At 36.8% G+C, this 21,602-nt stretch overlaps 1 protein-coding gene across 5 annotated transcripts in view; it reads left to right on the top strand.

Annotated features, from left to right (window-relative positions):
• The window catches only part of GLRA2 (glycine receptor alpha 2), a 232,155-nt gene that overhangs the window by 47,888 nt on the left and 162,665 nt on the right, over positions 1-21,602 (top strand). For 3 of the 5 annotated variants that reach the window (XM_010375483.2, XM_010375486.2, XM_010375485.2), the window contains 2 exons: positions 9,362-9,429; positions 16,205-16,428. In XM_010375483.2, the coding sequence (XP_010373785.1) occupies positions 9,362-9,429; positions 16,205-16,428 (292 nt within the window). Of the gene's footprint in view, positions 1-9,361; positions 9,430-9,520; positions 9,589-16,204; positions 16,429-21,602 lie in introns of all 5 variants that reach the window. The other 2 variants (XM_010375487.2, XM_010375484.2) reach the window with 2 other exon arrangements.

The following is a 21,602-nucleotide window of genomic DNA, read 5'->3' as shown; positions in this document are numbered from 1 at the left end:
ATGGTAATCACAAAGAAAATATGTGAAAAGTTAACAAAAAAGGAAATGAAAAGAAAATCCAAATGGTTCACTACAAAAAAAATCAACTAAACATAGAAGAGGTCATAATAGAGGAAATGTAGGACATAAAAAGCTGTAAGATATTCAGAAAACAAATAAAATGATGGAAGTCCTTCCTTATCAGTAATTACTTTAAATGTAAATGGATTAAACACCCTAATCAAAAGACATGTATTGGCAGAATGGATAAAACAAACCATGATTCAACTATATGCCATCTACAAGAGACTCACTTTAGTTTCAGAGTCACAAGTAGGCTAAGAGCAAAATAATTGAAAAAGATATTCCATGAAATAGTAACCAAAAGAAAGCTGAGGTGGTATACTAAGACAAAATAGATTTTAAGTCAAAACTTGTTAAAAGAGACAAAGAATGACATTATATATGGAGAGAGATCTCTGAAGATGTTCTATTTATTATTAAAAATAGTTGGAAGTCTCCAACTATTGTAGAAATGTTTATTTCTCTCATTACTTTTGTCAATATCTGCTTTATATATTTTGGAGCTCTGTTGTTTGGTGCATATGTGTTTAGAATTATTATATCTTCTTAATGAGTTGACCATTTTATCAATATATAATATCATTGTTTTCAGGACACTAAACAAGCCTCAGTAAGTTTTAAAGTATTGAAGTAATAAAATGTATCTTTTCCCACTATAGTGGAATGAAGCTAAAATCAATAACAGAAGAAAAACTGGAAAATTCAGAAATATTTGGAAATAATACCATCTTAAACAAACAATAAATCAAAGAAGAAATCACAAGGGACATAAGAGATGAATGAAAACAAAAACACAACATACCAAAAACTTATGGGATAGAGTGAAGGCAGTGCTTAGAGGAAAATTTATAATATAAATGCCTACACTTTAAAAGAAGAACAATCTCAAATCAACAACATAACGTTACGCCTTGAAGAACTAGAATAAGAAGAGCAAACTAAACCCAAAGTTATCAGAGAAAGTAAATAATAAAGATTACAATGGAGGAAAACAGAGAATAGAAAAAGAGTTGCAGAATAAACAAAACCAAAAGTTTGTTCTTTCAAATATCAGCCAAATTGATAAACATTTATCTAGACTGACAAAAAAAGAGAAGACTCAACCAAAATCAGAAATGAAAATGGAGTCATTACTATTGACTGTACAGAAATAAAAAGAACTTTAAGAGAAGATTATGAATAAATTAGATAACCTAGATGAAATGAGCAAGTAAGTCGAAACACATAATTTACCTTCACTGATTGAAGATGAAATTAAAAATCTCAACAAACATATAACAAGTAAAAGGATTGAATCAGCAATCAGAAACCTCACAACAAAGAAAAATTCAAGACCAGATGGCTTCACTGGTGAATTCTAGCACACATTTTAAAGAAAAATTAACATGAATCTTCAAACTCTTCCAAGAAGTAGTCAAGGAGGAAACACTTGTTAACTTATTCTATGAGTCCAGCATTACTCTAATGCCAAAGCCAGATAAAATCACCACAAGAAAAGAAAATCACAGACCAATATCCCTTTGTAGTGAGTGCTTGTGATTGTATGTTGTCTTGACATACATTTTATATGTAAGTTTAACTCTCTCATGCCAGAAAGAGGGCTCAGTCACCCTTGACATATTCTCATATTCTCCCCACCTGAATGCTAGCCAGAGGTAAAACTTAGAGGCATCTCTCCTGCCTAGCAGGGAGGACTCCCTGCTTTCCTGCTACGTCCTTTAAAGAGACCATTCAGACATTTGCCTGCGAACTTAAAGTGATCACCTCTCAGTTACAAAATGATCATTTGAAACTAGTTCCTGCTCACTTTTAAACCATGCATTAAAGCCCCCCTGTGGGAAGCCTGTTTAGATAACACCCTAGACTGAATAAAAGCATTGGCCCATGGGTCCCTTCTCTCTCTCTGCCTGTGCACCCTGACCTCTACATGTGTGCAGTCTCTGGGCATGCTATGTACCCTCCAGGGTACATAAGTAGTAAAAATTAAACTTTCGCGTTGCGGTTGTGTCATTAAAGCTGTTCTGGCAATCTGACCCCTGACAGTGCGGCAGCCCCAAAGCGCACAGATATAGATTGCCTCTGCTGGTGCTCTTTTGTCCAAGTCTCTTAGCTGCTGGGGGACAGTATTTAACAGCTAGATTGATAGAGTTTCATTCAAAACACCCTTATGGAAGTGTATTTAAAAATCCTTGACAAAATATTAGCAAACCACATCCAACAGCACAGTAAAAGGATTACACACAATGACCAATTCAGATTTATTCCAGAAATACAAAGGTGGTTCAATATAAGAAAACAAATTAAAGTAATATACCACATTAATAGAATGAAGGAGAAAAACACTCAATCACCTCATTGATGCAGAAAAGGTATTTGGCAAAATTCCAACATCCCTTAATGATTTCAAAAACACTTAGAAAACTAGAAATAGAAGAAAACTTCAATATGATAAAGGGAATTTATTAAAACTCACAGTTAACAACATGATCCAACTATAGGCCATCTACGGGAGGCATACTTAAGAGTGAAAGATTGAAAGCTTTTCCCTCTACGATCAGAAATAAGACAATACCTGTCTTCACCACTGCTATTTGGCATTGTATTGGAAGTTTTGTCCACAGCAATTAGACAAGAAAAATAAATGAAAGGCATCCAAACTTGAAAGGAGGAAGTATATCTTTACTCACAAATGACACAGTCCTACGTATAGAAAACCCCAAAGAATCCAAAAGAAAATTACTAGAGCTAATCAATTCAGCAAAGTTGTAGCATACAAAATGAACACACAAAAATCAGTTGTTTCTGTACGCCTGCAATAAACAATTTGACAAGAAAGTTAGAAAACACTTCCATTTATAACAGTATGTAAAAGAATAAAATACCTAAAAATAAGTTAACCAAAGAGGTGAAAGTTTGGTACACTGAAAACTATAAAACATTGCTGAAAAATGCAAAGAAGACCTAAATAAATGGAAAGACACCCCTTATTAAGGCATGAGTAGGAAGACAATATTTTTAAGGTGTCAGTACTACCCAAAGTTATCTACAGATTCAAAGCAATCCCTATCAAAATTCCAAGAGCCTTTTTTGGCAGAAGTGGAAAACTCAATCCTCAACTTCATATTAAATTGCAAGGGGCCTTGAATAGTCAAAATAACCTTGAAAAAGAAGAACAAAGTGGAAGGACTCACAATTCCTAACTTCAAAACTTAATACAAAACCACATTATCAAAACAGTGTCATACTGGCATAAGGATAAATATGTTGACCAATAGAATAAAATCGATAGTTCAGAAATAAACCCATACACCTATGGCCAATTGATTTTGACAGGGTTGGCAAGTCCATTTAATGAGGAAAGACCAGTCTCCTCAAGAAATAGTGCTGGGACTTGGCTGGGCATGGTGGCTCATGCCTGTAATCCCAGCACTTTGGGAGGCCAAGTCTGGCAGATTACCTGAGGTCAGGAGTTCGAGACCAACCTGGCCAACATGGGGAAACCCTGTCTCTACTAAAAATACAAAAATTAGCTGGGCGTGGTGGCACATGCCTGTAATCCCAGCTACTCTGGGGGCTTAGGGAAGAGAATTGCTTGAGCCTGGGAGGGGGAGATTGCAGTGAGCTGAGTTCGTGCCACTGCACTCCAGCCTGGCCAATACAGCGAGACTCTGTCTCAAAAAAAAAAAAAAAAAAGAGTGCTGGGACAACTGAATTTCCACATGCAAAACGATGAAGTTGGACCTCTCTTATACCATATACAAAAATTATCTCAAAATTAATCAATTACCTAAATGTAAGAGTTAAAACCAAAAAGCTATTTTTTAAAATATAAGGTTAAATCTTCATTACCTTGGATTTGGCAATTGATCCTTGGATATGAAACAAAAGCATGAGAAACGAAAGAAAAAATAGGTAAATTAAACTTTACCAAAACTAAAGGCCAAGTGTGGTGGCTCATGCCTGTAATCCCAGCACTTTGGGAGGCCGAGACAGACAGATCCCTTGAGGTCAGGAGTTTGAGACCAGCCTGACCAACATGGTAAAACCCCGTCCCTACTGAAAAATACAAAAAATAGCCAGGCATGGTGGTGGGTGCCTGTAATACCAGCTACTCAGGAGGCTGAGGCAGGAGAATCATTTGAACCTGGGAGGCAGAGGTTGCAGTGAGCTGAGACCATGCCACTGCACTCCAGCCTGGGTGAAAGAGTAAGACTCCATCTCAAAAAAACAAACAAACAAAAAACCCTAAAAACTTATATGTGTCAAAGGACATTTTGAAGAAAGTGAAAAAACAGTAAAGAAAATATTTGTAAATCATGTCTGAGGAGGGTTTAATATCCAGAATATGTAAAGAACTACAATCCAATAAAATGACAAAATACCCAATTCAAAAATGGGTAAAAGGCTTGAATAGATATTTATCCAAAAAATATATAAATAGCCAATAAGTACATGAAGAGATGCTCAATGTCATTACTCATTAGGGGAATGCAAATCAAAACCACAATGATATACCATTTCACACGTCCTAAGATGGCAATAATTTTAAAAATGGAAAATAAGTATTGACACAGATGTGGAGAAACTGGAACTCTCATACATTGCTTGTGACAAAATGGTGCAGACGCTGTGGTTAAACAGTTTGGCAGTTCTTCAAAATGCTAAACATGAAATTATCCTATGACCCAGCAATTCCACTTCTTAGTATATATCCAAAAGAATTAAAGCAGGGACTCACACCTACTTTTATATAAATATTCACTGAAGCATTATTCATAATAGCCAAAAAGATGAGAACAATCTAAAGTATTCATTAACAGATGAATAATGTTTCATATATACATACAATAGAATATTTTTCCACCATGAAAAGGAATGAAATTCTGACACATGCTACAACATGGATGAACCTTGAAAACATTATGTTGTAAAAGAAATGAGTCACAAAGGACAAATATTATATTATACAATTCCACTTACATTAAATATCCTACATAGACAAATTTATAGGGAAAGAAAGTAGATTAGAGTTTACCAGAAGTGGCAGGGAGGGGAAAGGAAAAGTTATTTCTTAATGGTTACAGAGTTGTTATTTGGTGTGATTGAAAAGTTTTGGAAACAGACTGGTAATGGTTGCACAATATTGTGAATGCAATTAATGCCACTGAATATAGTTCAAATATATATTTATATAAAACAAATAACATATGTGTTATATAATACACACACATATCTGTATAAAACACCACGATTTAAAAACAATAAAATGCTTTGGGAAAATCTACATTAAAGAAACTACATAACTATTCAACAGTGCTTTCCAAACTTGTTTGACCTTAGAAGTTTTACAAATGGACTATATTTCAAAGGATATTTATGAAAGATAGAAACAAAATACAAGTGATCATAATTTTGAAAGGGAGAAAGATGGTCTGCAGCAACATGTCCCCCTTGTTAAAGTGCAGACTGCTTCAGCAGGTCTCAGATGGGGCCTGAGGACTTGGCATTTCCAACAAGCTCCTAGGTGATGCTGATGCTGCTGGTCCTCAGCCCACAGTTTGAGTAGCAGGGGATATAATAGTGCTATATATGAAGAATAGCACTATTCTTCATGATCCTGTTCCCTACCATAGCCAATTTGATCAACTGATCTGAAAGCAAAGATGTTAATGGATAATAACAATTTATTATGCCTCCAACATAGCATAGTTATAATTTTACATGGATTTCTAAGATAAATGCCTTATTCCGAAGAAGATACTCTGAGAAAGTGATATAGAGCAACAAAGAAGATCAATATGGGATGGGGATTATCATATTTTGTGCAGGCGGCAGGTGAGGTGGAATTATTTTTTCAAATACTTTTAAAGTATGCCAGATCAATATTTTACTTCCATTTATATTTGGATTGCATACTTGAATTATGGCCAGATCACTCTTTCACATAAGAATAAAAGAAAAACTAAAGGAAAAAATGAGAGCAAGAGAGAAAGGGAAGGGGGTCAGGAAGAAGAGGGAAGAAGGGAGATAGGAGACAAGGAAGGAATGAAGGATAGGAATGATAGTGCCATGAAAAACTAGATGTCTACATAATTCTTTTCACCAGTCAGATTCTCATTCAACTCATTTTTGAATATCACTTTGCTGATAAATCAATTAGATGGGGTTAACTAGCGTAAAATGTTTCCTTCTATAGTTTACAGAACACATTCATTCACTGGTAATCACATCTAAGAACATGTCCCTGTCAATCAGAACACCTGAGCAGACTATTGTGCTAAATGCAGATGAAAGGTTGTGCTGACACATACTAGGATAACTCCTAAAAGTGGGGGGAAAAGAAACAGTTCTCTACAATTCAACCCAAAGAACTTGCAGGTCAACTTCCATATTTAGGTAGCCTATATCACTAGGATAATTGTATTGGCCTCAGGCATTTTACCCCTGTAGTTAAGAAAAATGTCCTTAAAGTTAGGCAATTTCTGCCTCATAAACTCTGTGACCTTGGGAAAATTAATGATCTTTATACCTCAATTTTTCTCATTTGAGAAATGCAGGTAATGATAATTATTGAAGAATGAAATAAGGTATTCACTGGCACACAGCAAGGTTCAAATATATGTCAATTCTTAGTATATGCATGTGCTAATCCCTCATCAAAAAACATTTTTTCTTTCTAAGGTTTTATATAGAAATGCAAATGAACCTTGAAACAAAATGCCCAAAATTGAAAAAGTCAGATGTAAAGGATTAAGAAAGGCACAAACCAATGTAAAATACCATGGTTAGCAGATCGAGAGGGCAACAGGATATTATGAAATGAGGGAAGTGCAACAAAATGGTTGAAAGTTTAGGTTTTTGGAATCAGAACGATGAGACATGGAGTCTCAGCTTTTCTAATTACTGTGATGTGACTTCAAGCAATTTAACCTCTCTAACACCATGTTTCCTCATCTGTAAACATTTACTGGAGCAATAAACAGATTCTTCTTTTGTGAGGATTATACTAGATATTTTTTTTAAATGCACTTAGCACAGTGAGGTAATATATGGTAACTTAAAAATTATTTTGACTTCCAGCAACATACTCATAACGTCACTTATCAGGAAAGATAAAAACAAATATATAACAGTATGACCCAGCTTTCTAAATGCTTCCAAGCCAGTTGGGTAGGCTAGACAAGCAGAAAGTGTACAAGAGAACCAATGTTTAAATTTTCAAATTTCTGCTTTTAAATGACATTTCTCTTTTTCCTGTTTATTTTTCCCATCATTCATTTTTTTGGTCTATCTTGCATATAAGAATTCAGAAAAGTTTTCCACCTTGAATTGGATGATCTCAAAGGAAATATTTCATTATGGAGAGAAAGGGAAAAAGCAAACATATATAATTTCTTGTGACTTGCCTCTGCCTTTTCTCATTTATTTCTTATTAGCAGAAAAAATGTTTGTTACAAAATGGAATTTTATAGCCAAGAAAGAGGAGAAAGTATCTATTTTGCTTTGTTTTATTTTGAGTAATCAAAAAAGAAAAAATCAAGCAGAGTAGAAGGTGACCACGGGGAAGAATTCATCATGGCAGATGCTGACATAAGAGGGGCAGGGACAAATTAAAAATACTTGGAGCATTTCAAAGATGTCTACCGAAAACTGTTTGGGTAATATGATGGTGCCTGTGATTCTGTGCCTGTAAATATTTTTTTAAAAAATCACAATTACATTTCAAAAGGTAGATTTAAGGAGGGCTACAAGGGGCCCTCTCAAATGAATGAGTTAAAGAGGCGAAAGAAGAGAAAAACACACTGATAGTCCTGGTTTGCGTCTATCAAAATTCATTAGTAATAAGTATCCAAACTATTTTAAGTATAAATCCTGTTATACAAAAGTATGCATAAGAACACACTTGTACTTTCATTAGGAAAAGAGAGTTCTGAGGGTTATAAGGTGTTTTTCAAGGGTCATAGAACTCAGTACCTATCTTTTCATATCCCCACTACAGAAGATTACACAGACATGAGCAAACACACACATAAAAAAAAAATCACAATTACTGTTTCATTAAAAACAGAAAAACTAGTTATGTTTCAAAGAATAACAACACATCTCTTTTACCAAAATACCTTGCTCCTTCTTTTACCAAAAAATTTTGCCTGGGGAGTTAAATTAGCCATTGTACCCCAAATTTCCTCATTTCTAGAACCTGACATGGACTTCTGAAGGAGTTTAAAAATGCAGCGTTTAAGTGCTGCCGTAACTTGTGTTTTCACTACCAGCCTTTGAGGGAGGCCTCAAGCCAAATTCCTCTTCTTTCAGATGCTACAGATTTGTTGGGTACTGAGCCAACTAGAGTGTTTCTTGCACTGGGCTGCTGATCCTTTGTCACATAAAGACATACACATTTCTACAGGAGAAAGCAGCAAATAAATAGATAGTTCATGGCAATATTAGCTCAGAAAGCATTAGGGGAAATTTCCACAAAGGCAATAAACATCTTCCCCAGCAAAATGTTAAGCAGGGAATCATTAGACAGTGATTTACCTACTGACAAAAGGTAAGAGAAAAAGAGAGCTGCAGTCAGGCTAGTCACTGGATCTCTGGAGATAAAAATGGACTCTTATTTTATTCAAAGCACATCTAGGATGCAATAATCCTTGCTTTATACCATATTTACTAAGGTAACAATATGGACATAAATTGACATTTCTGTTTGTGTTTATGTCTTAAAATAAGTTAATTTTCTTTGCTATATTTCTGTACATCATTTTTCATTGGTGGTCAGAGAATATAAAGAAGGAGTGGTGTAAATTCAGAGGTGTCAAGAAAATCAAAGTAACCTGCTGATTTAAAGAATGTCATACAAAAGGAGGTGGATGTTTCTGACTCATCCATAACTCAAAATGCAGCTCCATTTTGACCTCATGACCAGGCTATTTCATCACTATGAGGCAACCGCTGTTGATGTCTACAATGTTGATGATCCTAAGGTCAAAAATAAAAAAGCCACCACCCAAAAGGCTATTTTAATAGAAACTTATGGCAGTGAATTCAGTTCAATAGTTTTCAGCTTATATTTTCCAAATGCAAAACTCTTCAGGGTAAGTTGCCATTGCTTAACAGCCATTATCCAAAATACAAGTGGGATTGTTTTCATTATGCACCTCTGGGTAAAAGTTTTTTTTTTTTTTTCAATCTCACTATGATTTTAATTTTATTCAAATCTGTAGCCAATTGCACAGATGTTAATGGAGGTGTATTTTTGCTTCAATGTCTATTGCAATCTTCTCATTGCATTCTGCAGGTCCTCCAGTAAACGTTACTTGCAATATTTTTATCAACAGTTTTGGATCAGTCACAGAAACGACCATGGTAAGTCCTGCAATGCCACTGGCAAGAGAAAGACATGACTCAATTATGCTGTGAACACAAACTGTCAAATTTTCTATTGTTCAACTTGCAGGGCCTCCTGTAAATGTTACCTGCAACATATTTATCAACAGCTTTGGGTCAATAGCAGAAACTACAATGGTGAGTGGGGCTGAGCATTGAAGCCATCGTGTGAAGGAATGGGACGTGGGATTGAAGTGCACTGTGGCATATTTGTGAGACATTTACTGAGTGCCAATTTCCAACTTTGCTTGCCTCTGAAAAGCAATACTTTATACTACTTTATTTTGTAAAGTCATTTGTCAAGGGTTCATTACTCAATATTCAGTAATCTTATATCCATCATGCCAGAGAAATTTTTAAAACATTTGATGTTTTAATGGTTTTCTATAGAATTATCCACAATAAACATGATGCATAGTTATGGATATTTAAATAGGTGCATCTCCAATGCTTCAGAAGTACGAATTTCAAAGTTTGAGAGATGTAATAGTATAGCCAGTTTTTTACATGAAATGGAATTTTTAAGATAGTTGAGCCTCCCTTCGATGCCACATTTAAGATATATTCCAAAGGGCTAAACTTAGAAACACACACACACACACACACACACACACAATTTTGTTGGCAAGAGAAAGTAGTTCCAAGTCCATGACAATTATACCATATGCATGCCTTTTCAAAAAAAAAAAAAAACGTAAACTTAAAGCTAATTAGAAGCTCATTATAGAGTATGAATAAACACGTTTCATATATGTGAAAAAAATTTCAGATACTATAAAATCTACAGTGCCGTTAATTTTTTTTTTTTTTTTTTTTTTTTTGAGATGGAGTCTCTCTGTCACCCAGGCTAGAGTGCAGTGGCACGATCTCAGCTCACTGCAACCTCCACCTCCCAGGTTCAAGCGATTCTTCCACCTCAGCCTCCCAAGTAGCTGGGATTACAGGCACATACCACCATGACTGGCTAACTTTTATATTTTGGTAGAGACAGGGTTTTACTATCTTGGCCAGGCTGGTCTTGAACTCTTGACCTCAGGTGATTCGCCGGCCTCAGCCTCCCAAAGTGCTGGGATTACAGGTGTGAGCCACCACAGGATCTCACTCTTCTGCCCAGGTTGGAGTGCAGATCATGGCACACTGAAACTTCAAACTCCTGGGCTCAAATGATACTCCTGCCTCAGTCTCCCAAGTAGCTAGGACTACAGGTGCGCACCACCACATCTGGTTAATTAAAAAAAAAAAAAAATGTGCCAATGAGATCTCACTATATTGCCCAGGCTGGTCTCAAATTCCTGGCCTCAAGCAATCCTCCTGCCTCAGCCTCCAAAGCACCAGCATTACAGGCATTAACTACTACACCCGGGCTTCTAAACACTCTTCATAAATGTCATGGTCATGTTACCTGTGACATAGCCTATTGGATCATTAAGAGTTCTAGGCTGCAGCATGGAGTTTGCATTTTGGGTGAGATATTTTCTTGGTCCCCATATTATTTACTTTTAAGTCCTAAATCAATTGGCTGGATCTAATTTGCATGACTACGTAAAGTTTACAACCATTCATTTGATAAAACCAAAATCAAGTGTAATTGAGTTTGACTAAGTATTACGGTGCCTGATGTCCTAAAAATAATAAGCATAATGCCACTGAGAAATTTTAAAAAGTTTCCTTGTTGATATGAATTTTCTCTTTTTGGCAACTAACATCATGTTTAATAAATGACTATACTTTGTGGTGTCCTTCATGTTAGGAAGAATTAATTTACCTTTACCACTTTTTTCCCACTGGCAAAATTAGACATAATTCAACTCCACTACCCATTTTGATATTATTCTGAAACATTATTACCCAGAAATGAGACTTGTGAGACTTTGACAGGATGCAGTGAATTTAAAAATTTACCTAAATAGGATAGTTTTTATAGGGTTATGAAATGACTCATAAGAAAAGCTAAACATAGAGTATATCAATTCCCGGGTTGACATTCAGTTTCTGTCTCTCCCCTCTTGGCTTTATCGTAATAAGAGAGGGGGCAAAGCTTCCAGTAGCCCAAATCACTGTCACCAGCTTTACACGATGGCATTCAATGATAATATTTGCACGACCTAATGCTGATTGCATTAATTAGACTCCCATGTTGCTTTGATGAAATCTCCTCATTGCATCGTATTCTCAATCAAAAATGTAAATGTGCACCTTTTCGATGTTCATTAATGCAAAAAAAGCTAAACATTTAAAGAGATTAAAATGGAAGCTATGGATATCCTTGTTTTCTCCTATATTGAACAGCTACTGAAAGTTTAATAAATGAGATGCTCAGGTACTTCCTGGTCACTTATTTAGTGACCTTTGTCATGCTTCCTATCAGAAAATTTGGAAACTGTTGCTCAAGGGTAACATACACAGCCTGTCTATTCTGCTGTATAATACAGATTGAATTGCATGGTTAGAAGACTGATGCATATTGTGCTTCTTTTGTTTTACTTCTTAGCTTTGATATAATGACAAACTTTATTTGCTTTAAAAATATATTTTGTTTTATTCAATTTTGGCTTTGGTGAAAAACTACAGAAAATATTTTTTGGAACTCTATCATGCTTGTCAAAGAAGAAATCCTCAGGCCACCTAGGGTAGGGAATGGCAAATTTTTTCTGTAAAATGCCAGACAGTATACTTAAGACTTTAAGAGCCAGATAGTCTCTGTCACAACTATGTGATTCTGCCCTTTTGGCATGAAAGCAGCCATAAACAATAGTAAGCAAATAGTTGTGGTGGTGCACCAATAAAGCTTTACTTACAAAAACAGGCCAAGGCCCAAGTTAGCAAATAGGTGTGGTTGTGTACCAATAAAGCTTTATTTACAAAAACAGGCTGAAGCCAAACTTGGGCCACAGGCCATAGGTTGCTAACCCCAGATTTAGGGCATCAGTATTTAAGTGGATGCATAATAAGAATGTGAGAATTGCTCCAACAAGAAAGGGCCTTATCTTCCAAGATAATTGAGGCCCTGCCTGGGACTCCACCCGGTAAACTAGTCTTAATTAGCTCAGGCTGTGATAACAAAGTATAGATTGGTTGGCTTATAAACAACAGAAATTTATTTCTAACAGTTTTGGAGGCTGGAAGTGTGAGATCAGGGTACTAGCATGGTCAGGTTCTGATGAGAACTCTATTTGGGTTACAGACTGCTGAATTCCTCTGGTATTCTCGCATGGTAGAAAGAAAATTATCTGGAGTCCCTTATAAAAGGGCAGTAATCCCTTTCATGAGTGCTTTACCCTCACAACCTCATCACCACCCAAAGGCCCCACTTCTACCCTCTAATACGATCACATTGGAGGTTAGAATTTCAACATGTGAATTTTGAGAGGATACAAACATTCAGTCCATTGCACACCCAAAGTGTCATCACAGCCCACGTTTTCTTTACCATACCCCTACGATTGCACCATCCATAAATTTACCGATAGTTTCACAAAATTTGACTCAGAAAAATTGGTCAAAAAAATTAAACAGAAACAGATTCTTCCCTGAACTGTCTTTAGTTGTAGTCAGAATCCTTAGCTTTATGCACGGTGATGAGGTCATTGAGGACACTGATTGGTGCTATTTTCTGGGGTAATAGTTTTGATTTCTCTACATTTTTCAGAATAAACTATGTCCAAGAATGCCTCAGAATGTTGAGTTTCTAAATCTGTTGACTTTCCTCTCTTCTCTTACACTTCACTCTCACCCCACTATCCAAAGAGCATTATTAAAAGTTTTAGTTTGGGGTATTTGTTTCCAAATAAAAGGCAATGATTATGTATTTCAAGAACTCAACATGGCTTTCTTTGTTGCTATCCAGTCTGCCCTTCCTATGGTTAATGAAGTCCCACTAATTTATTGTAGGTATTGCCTGCCCACAAAGTATAGGCCTGCTTACAGACCTAATAGCAATGATCACTCTGATATGTTAGTGTCAGAGATATGTACTCACAGGACAACACATTTGTGTTACTCTAAGGAATATTTTTATGTATCATTATTTTTATGGATATATTATTCAAAAATGCATTTTTGTTCATTAAGAGACACAAAAATCTGTCAGTGGTCATTGCTAGTTGCCCCAGCATTAAGAGTATTCAGTAGAACAAATTTTGTGTGGTCCCAAAGACTTCGATGACTGATAAGGAGAAAATGATAAGATAGGTTGTATTCTGTTTTTGAAATGTGAGTTTACCATTTTACTTTTCTTTAGTTTCTGATGGCAAGTGAATTTACAGGATGCGGAGTATATTTGCAACCCCTGTTTCCTGATATAAAGGCAGAGTTTGAGAATTTTAGTAATGTCAGTAAGGGTCAAGGGTGCTTTCATACTACCATCTGTTTCTAGCTTTCCCCCAAGTTTGGGCCATCAGAAAATAGAGAAAAGATGCTCTCTTCCCAACTTCCAAATGACTGCCTGGAAGGATGTAGGTAGATAGTGTGTGATTTGGACATATGGATGCTGGAACACTATCCATGACACAGCAGTAGATCCTACTCTGCTCCTCATTTAACAGATAGGACGGTGAACTGAAAGTGTACAAAATGCGTCTGCTCAGAGAACATCTCCAGAATATAATTCTAGCTCCCTCAAATCCTTCCCCAAAACATTTCACATGCTTTGCTGGTTTCTTCTGCAGAATGAAGAGTTGTTTTATCTCCAATCTGAAATCACACTCCTGAAGAACTCAGATTAAGGAGACAGCCCCTTATTAGAATGCATGTCGTGCTATAACTTCTGAAATAAGACTATGAGTCCCCATTCATTGTATAGCTGCATAAACAAGTTATAAGAAGATGCTAACTTATCAGGGATAGCAGGTAGCTACATTTCTTATTTCTGACTTCTTAAGGAAGAATTAAGAATCTATTACAAGCCTGACTTTTTTTTTTTTTTTTTTTGAAATGGAGTCTCCCTCTGTTGCCCAGGCTGGAGTGCAGTGGTGCAATCTCCGCTCACTGCAACCTGTGCCTCCCGGGTTCAAGCGATTCTCCCACTTCAGCCTCCTGAGTAGCTGGGTCCACAGGCATGCACCACCACACTTGGCTAATTTGTGTATTTTTAGTGGAGATGGTGTTTCACCATGTTGGCCAGTCTGGTCTCGAACTCCTGACCTCAGGTGATGCACCCACTTCAGCCTCCCAAAGTTCTGGGATTACAGGCGTGAGCCACAGCACCTGGCTCAAGTCTGACATTTCTTAAACAAATATATAAGGTGACCTTGGTCTCTAAATTAGCAGTGCAATGGTAAAGCTTCAATTTATCATAAAGTAACTGCCCCCTATAACTTCAAACTCAAGGTTAACTTCTCATATTAAAGCTCACACAGACTTGAGATTAGGCCTACTTTGGGCACTCTTCCCAAGAGCCGCTGCCTCCAAAATGCTCTATGAACTTGATCATCAGGATGAATGTATTTGAAAAAAAGTCATGGGAATTTGTATAGTTTAGTAAATAGGTATAAAAACAAAAACTGTATTGAAGCTATTTTCCATACACCCTGATCTTTACAACTTAATTATTTTTTTCCCTTTTGATCCTGGGGGAATTCGCCCAAACTTGCCATCCTGAAATTGTCTCCAGAGTAGAGTGACTCCCAGTGGAGTGACCAACTATCCCAATTTGCCTACACTGAGGAAGTTCCCTGGATGTGAGAGTTTTGGGGCCAAAATTGGGAAGTTCTCAGGCAAACTAGGACAAGCTAGTCACCATTAGAGTAATGTAAACAATGACCAAAAATCCAGGTGCCAAACATGTGGAGATGGAGCAAGTAAGGGTAAAAAATGTAAAGAAAGAGAGTAAGAATGAATTAGTATATATCACACTTGTGGTCACAAGTAGCAATAGTGGATAACTACTAGCTCTGAAACCACAGACTGGCTTGGTTAGGGAATACTGTTGAAGCCTCAATCGGAGTCCAGATTATCAAGTGACGTAGTACTTTCGATGAACCTAAGGTCTTTGAGTAGAAGTCCCCAGGAGAGCAGTCACTGCCCCCAAGCTATTCATTAGCACAGAAGAAAATTCCCAGAGCAAATGGGAATGCCAGGGCTCCCACAGTGTTCCGATTGAGAACATGAAACATCTCTGTTTGGATGAAGCATCAAGTTGGCTAGTGCAGATACAACACATTCAGAGAAAATGATAAAATAAGAATTTCAAAAGCAAGTAGCTGCAAGGAAAATGTTTTGTCAACATGAAAGATCTTAATGTTTATGTTGATCAATTTTAAAAATTTGCCCCATCATGCCATAGTTTTATAAGATTTTCACTACTCAAATTACACGGTGGGTTTCCCTCTGCCCAGAGCATCTGAGCAGAAAGGAACCAGAGATCATGTGATTTCTGATTTGGAAAATAAATCAGTTTTATTTGACAATCTGCCATCACAGACCGATTTCTGTGTTCATTGTTTACCTTTTTCTGTAGCAAAGTCAGCTTGAGTTAGTATTATCTCATCCCAAAATGAATAATTCAAACACTAAAAAATTCAACCAAGTCAACCTGTTTTATTGGTGTTCTGGTTTGGTTGAATCTTCCTTTTTCTTTCTACCTTCTGTCCCCTCTCCTAATGGAACTAAATGGTTTATTTTGACAAAGGTATACACAGTTTGGTTTACTTGGACACCAAAGCTGTATCAAATTAGGGAGAAGAGTGAGAGGGAAATGCAAATAGAACTCTTATGCCAGGGTAATCAGTAACACTTGTCCACGGCATTTCTGTAGGACTACCGAGTGAATATCTTTCTGAGACAACAGTGGAATGATTCACGGCTGGCGTACAGTGAGTACCCAGATGACTCCCTGGACTTGGACCCATCTATGCTAGACTCCATTTGGAAACCAGATTTGTTCTTTGCTAATGAGAAGGGTGCCAACTTCCACGATGTCACCACTGACAACAAATTGCTACGGATTTCGAAAAATGGCAAAGTGCTCTACAGTATCAGGTAAGCCTCCATTGGCTGCACATGTTCGCATCTCCATTTCTCTGCTAACAGAGCTGCCTGATTCTGCAGGGTAGGATGTATATGAATATTTGACTTTTGTGGTTTCTTGTTTATCATTTGCATTTTAAAGTTGGTGGAGAGTATCAGAAGTCCCCTTGGTCTCATAAATGTGATTCTCCATAACAAAAATGTATTTGGTAGGATGGTACATGGTTAATGGTATTGTGTAATCACCTGCACAAATGTGTTCCTGATTGCTTCAATAAAGGAAGTACAGGCTATTCATTTCAATTGCCATTAAGCATAATATACGAAATCTCATTTCAATAATTCTGCCATTCTGTAACATTCAAACACACACGCGCGCGCGCACACACACACACACAAATTCAATAGCTCAGCATAGTCATTAACAACATACTTTTAGCTGGATAAGTGGAAACCTGGTTCCAATGTCAGCTTTGCTTCTAAGTAAACATGTGATCTTGATCTCTTAACTTTTCTTGGACTTGGGCCTGGGACAGAAAATTCCTGAGATCCATTTTTGCTTTTATATTTTGCTTTTATATTCAAATATCTTCTCCAGAAGTAGGCTCAAAATAATCTCCCCCTTTTCTGAACTCTAATAGCAGTTTCTCTGTAAGGCTCTTATTTTTTTCTGCCTTATATTTTGGTTACTTCTGTTCATGAGTATAGCAATAAAAACACGGATTTCTGGAATTAGATCTAGAATCAAACCCAAGTTTTGCCATTTACTAAGTTTTGTAACCTGTAACCCTCAGTTACCTTAATTTTAAAATGGGAAACTCCATGTTTATCTCTGAATATTCTTGTGTGAATGAGTAATGTAGTGGTCAGCAATTATTTTCTGTAAAGGGCCAGATATTATCTTAAATGTTGCAGACCACATTGCCTCTGTTGCAACTACTCAACTCTATCATTATAGCTCAAAAGCAACCATAGGTAATATGCAAACAATTGGACATGGCTGTGTCTCAATAAAATTTTATTTACAAAAATAGGTGGTGGACTGGATTTGGCCCTTTGGCTGTAGTTTGCCAACCCTTGATATAAAGTATATTAAAAATACTTGCCACAGTACCTGACACAGAGTAAATGTTTGATAAATAAAATAATGGCTATCTGTATTTTGAAATCAGTTCTTTTTTTTTAATGCTCAACATCTGTAATCATTAAAGAAATGCAAATGAAAACCACAATGAGATACCATCTCACACCAGTCAGAATGGCTATTATTAAAAAGTCAAAAAATAATAGATGCTGGTGAGGTCACAGAGAAAAGGGAACACTTATACACTGCTAGTGGGAATGTAAATTAGTTCAGCCATTGTGGAAAGCAGTTTGGCAATTTCTCAAACAACTCAAAGCAGAATTACCATTCGAACCAGCAATCCCATTATTGGATATATACCCAAAGGAATATAAATCATTCTACCATAAAGACACATGCACGTGTATGTATGCTCATTGCAGCACTATTCACAATAGCAAAGACACAGAATCAACCTAAATGTCCATCAGTGGTAGACTAGATAAAGAAAATGTGGTGGCTGGGTGCCGTGGGTCATGCCTGTAATCCCAGCACTTTGGAAGGCCGAAGTGGGCGGATTACGAGGTAAAGAGTTCAAGACCAGCCTGGCCGATATGGTGAAACCCCATCTCTACTAAAAAGTATAAAAAATTAGCCGGGCATGGTGGTACGTGCCTATAGTCCCAACTACTCGAGAATTGCTTGAACCCAGGAGGCGGAGATTGCAGTGAGCCAAGATAGTGCCACTCCACTCCAGCCTGGGTGACAGAGTGAGACTGTCTCAAAAAACAAAAACAAAAAACTGGCACTATATACCATGGAATACTACACAGACATAAAAAAGAATGAGATCATGTCCTTTGCAGAAACATGGTTGGAACTGGAGGGCATTATCCTGAGTGAACTAACACAGGAACAGAAAAATACTGTTCAGTGAATAGTACAGAATAGTACAGTACTGTTCAATTGAACATGCAGTACAAACGCTGCATGTTCTCACTTATAAGCGGGAGCTAAGCATTGAATATATATGGACACAAAGAAGGGAACAACAGACACTGGGGCCTACTTGAGGGTAGAGGGAAAGAGGAGGACGAGAATCAAAAAACTGCCTTATAGGGTACTATGCTTATTGCCTGGGTGGTGAAATAATCTGTACACCAAACCCCCATGACATGCAATTTACCTATACAAGAAACCTGCACATGTATCCCTGAACCTAAAATCAATGTTTAGAAAAATTAATGTTCTTTTTCAGTAGTAAGCTCTTAGCTCTTTCAATTCAAGATGTTCGGTTTTTGTCTTTTTTGTAACATCTACCAAAGGTCTAGGACAACGTACTGTATGAGAAATAGTACACTGAATAAACTATTGGCATTTAAAGGTCCTTAATAGAATGCCCCCCTTCTCTATATAATTTTATTACCAAAAAAGTGGACTAGTCTCACTGCAAATAATTTTTCCAAGTTTGCAGACTCACCATCATCACAACCTCATTTGACAACTCTGTATATGATTTGGTTCTGTACTGTAAATTCCATTCTTATGCTTAATAATTTCATACCCTGCTGATGGCTGAGAGCCCCAATGTCTTGTGGAATAAAAGAAGCTGCTCATTTGTAAAAAGTGGCAAAGTCACTGCTTGCACAGAAAACCAGGAAACTTCCCCCAATGACCATTTCATTTTTAAGGAAACACAAAACATTCTCCATGGTGATGTGTTTGGTTGGTGTAAAATGCAGTACTGAGCACGACATAAGTTGACTGGACATGATAAAATGGGACATATGTAGAGTGTGGCGCTAGGAAGGAGAGTTATAAAAAGCAGCACAGAGCATCAGCTGCCCCAGCTAATCCCCTGGGCCTTGGGTGGCATTTGCTCTAATGAATACCAGGCATCACATACTGCTGAAATAAAATCAGGTTGTTGTTGCTGTTGTTACTTTCTTGCTGTTTTACGAAGGTCTTTACATTCTAGAATCATCAAGAATATAATGCTCCCAAGCCTAGACCCAGAGGCAATTCTTGTATCTCTGGTTCCCAAGCATAGCACATAACAGGCCCTGAAATGCCCTAACAATTGTTTTGGATTAGGTGAGGTTTGTCCTGTGGCAGGCTGTTTTATACTTTTCTTTCATTGTGAGTATTCTCTGAAATCAAAATAAAAAACCTTGGTAAAGGAGAATTGGGGATATCATTTTAAGAAAATACAAGCTTTTGGGAGATTTGAGCTGTAAGAATCTAATTTTTTGCCTCGAAGGGCTTTTGATGAACCAGATACTGTGCTGGGTCTAGAGATCCAGAACTAAGTAAGATGTGGTCCTTCCCCTGCAATGACTTCAGTCTAACAAGGCAGGGGAAACATGATAAGTAATAGGAATAAATAGGAAACAAGAAAAACAAAAGTGGCTCTAATTTTGCAAATGAATTATGTGACCAAAATATTGCCAGAATTTGGGAGTTGGCATCCACACTCCTGTTTGTCACTGGGCTCAATTTAACTAGAGGTCAAGGAGTAACTAGTGCTAATATACACCCAGCTGCAGGTTTGACTCAAGTTTAAGGCCAAGGCAGGTACAGTTGTGTCCATGTCTTAAAGGTGCTGAAAAGTTCCTACTGAAGTTCCATTAGGAAGTAATTCCCCTGCATACTCAGGTTTACGACACAAATACTCCCAGGATAGGAAATCCACTGGCTTAAATCCACACTAAACTCTAAAGAGCTGATATAAAATTTATATCTGAGGATGAACATATTGGATTCCTAAGAGTATAAATGGGATAGAATGAAGAAGGGTTGAGAATGATACAAGGAAGGGGCTAGAAGTACCAAATAAAAACCCTAAAACTGTCTCCACATACACAGTAAATACTTAAGCAATTATTTAATTATGTAAGCATGTGGTCCACATTTTAAAAAGTAATGTTCTGTCTTGATACTCTGTATTTGCATTTTCCTGAAACCTAAAGCAAATACCAATTGCATTTAATCTGGGGAAAATTTCATGTTTTTCTTAGCTTCGTAGGTGTAGGGGTAGAATTAACTCTCTATGGACACCAAAGTCCAAGGCTTTGATGGTCAAACAAAACAAATAGAGAACTATACAGTCCATTGATTTCATAACAAGCAAGATCACATTTCCTAATACTTCATATATCTGTATTCCAAAAGGTAGGGGTCTAAAAAACAAAGAGAGATGGCAGTAGACTAGAACTCCCTAAGTGTCCTCCTTATGAACACTTGGGGTACTTGGCTAAAATTCAAACAAATCTTTTAAATAGGAAGGAAAGGCCTTAGCTCAGCGTTAATAAACCTTTTATCCAGTGTAGTAGGGCACAGTCTTTGTGGATGAAAAAGTACCAAATCCATTTCTGTCCATTTTTCTTCTTTAGTATTCATTCTCTAATGTTTTATCTTGCTCTCTGTTTTTTTCCTAAGTTTTTTGTTGGCCCGCCCATTAATTATTGATCACCTCTGACAAAAGTATGCATTTTGATTTGTAAACCCTCTTCAGAGAAAGTCAATAATCCAGAGACCGTGCTGGGCCTAAAGATCAAGTACTGAGTAAGAGGTGATCCTTCATCTGGGATGGGGAAAGAGAGTCAAATTCTAAATTCAGAGAGAGTCAAATTCTAAATTCACATTACTTACAATGAATCCATACTTGAATCCATACTGAAATAGTGAGGTGAGTCTTGAAGGTTGTACATATTATTGTTTAAACAATATTTGTTGAATTTAATATAACGAGTTGGAATAAAGGTCAGGACATCATGGGATATGGTGGACAACATGAAAGAAAAAAGGAGAAGGTGAGCATTTTTGAAGAATAACTTGTCTCACATGCCCACAGTATCTTTGCTGATATTGTCTTCTTTTTAAAAATCCCATTGCTTCTGAGAATTTAGTCAGAAATATGACTTTTATAGAAGGATTTTTTTTTTAATTTGAAGTTACCTTGTAAAATATCTAATCCAACACGCTTGTTTTAGTGATAAGGAAGTGACTTCTTTCAGAAGTTGGGTTAACCCAAACAATGGAGTTAGTAAGTAGGAAAGCTAGGACAAGAATCAGGGCTCTTCAATTCTGTTTCAGTGCTGTCATTTCCTACCCCCACATTAAT

This window comes from Rhinopithecus roxellana, chromosome 7 (genome assembly GCF_007565055.1).
Source record: "Rhinopithecus roxellana isolate Shanxi Qingling chromosome 7, ASM756505v1, whole genome shotgun sequence".
In the NCBI taxonomy this organism is placed as follows: domain Eukaryota; kingdom Metazoa; phylum Chordata; class Mammalia; order Primates; family Cercopithecidae; genus Rhinopithecus; species Rhinopithecus roxellana.
Note: the sequence above shows the minus strand (reverse complement) of the source record. Positions and strands in the feature narration are given on the sequence as shown.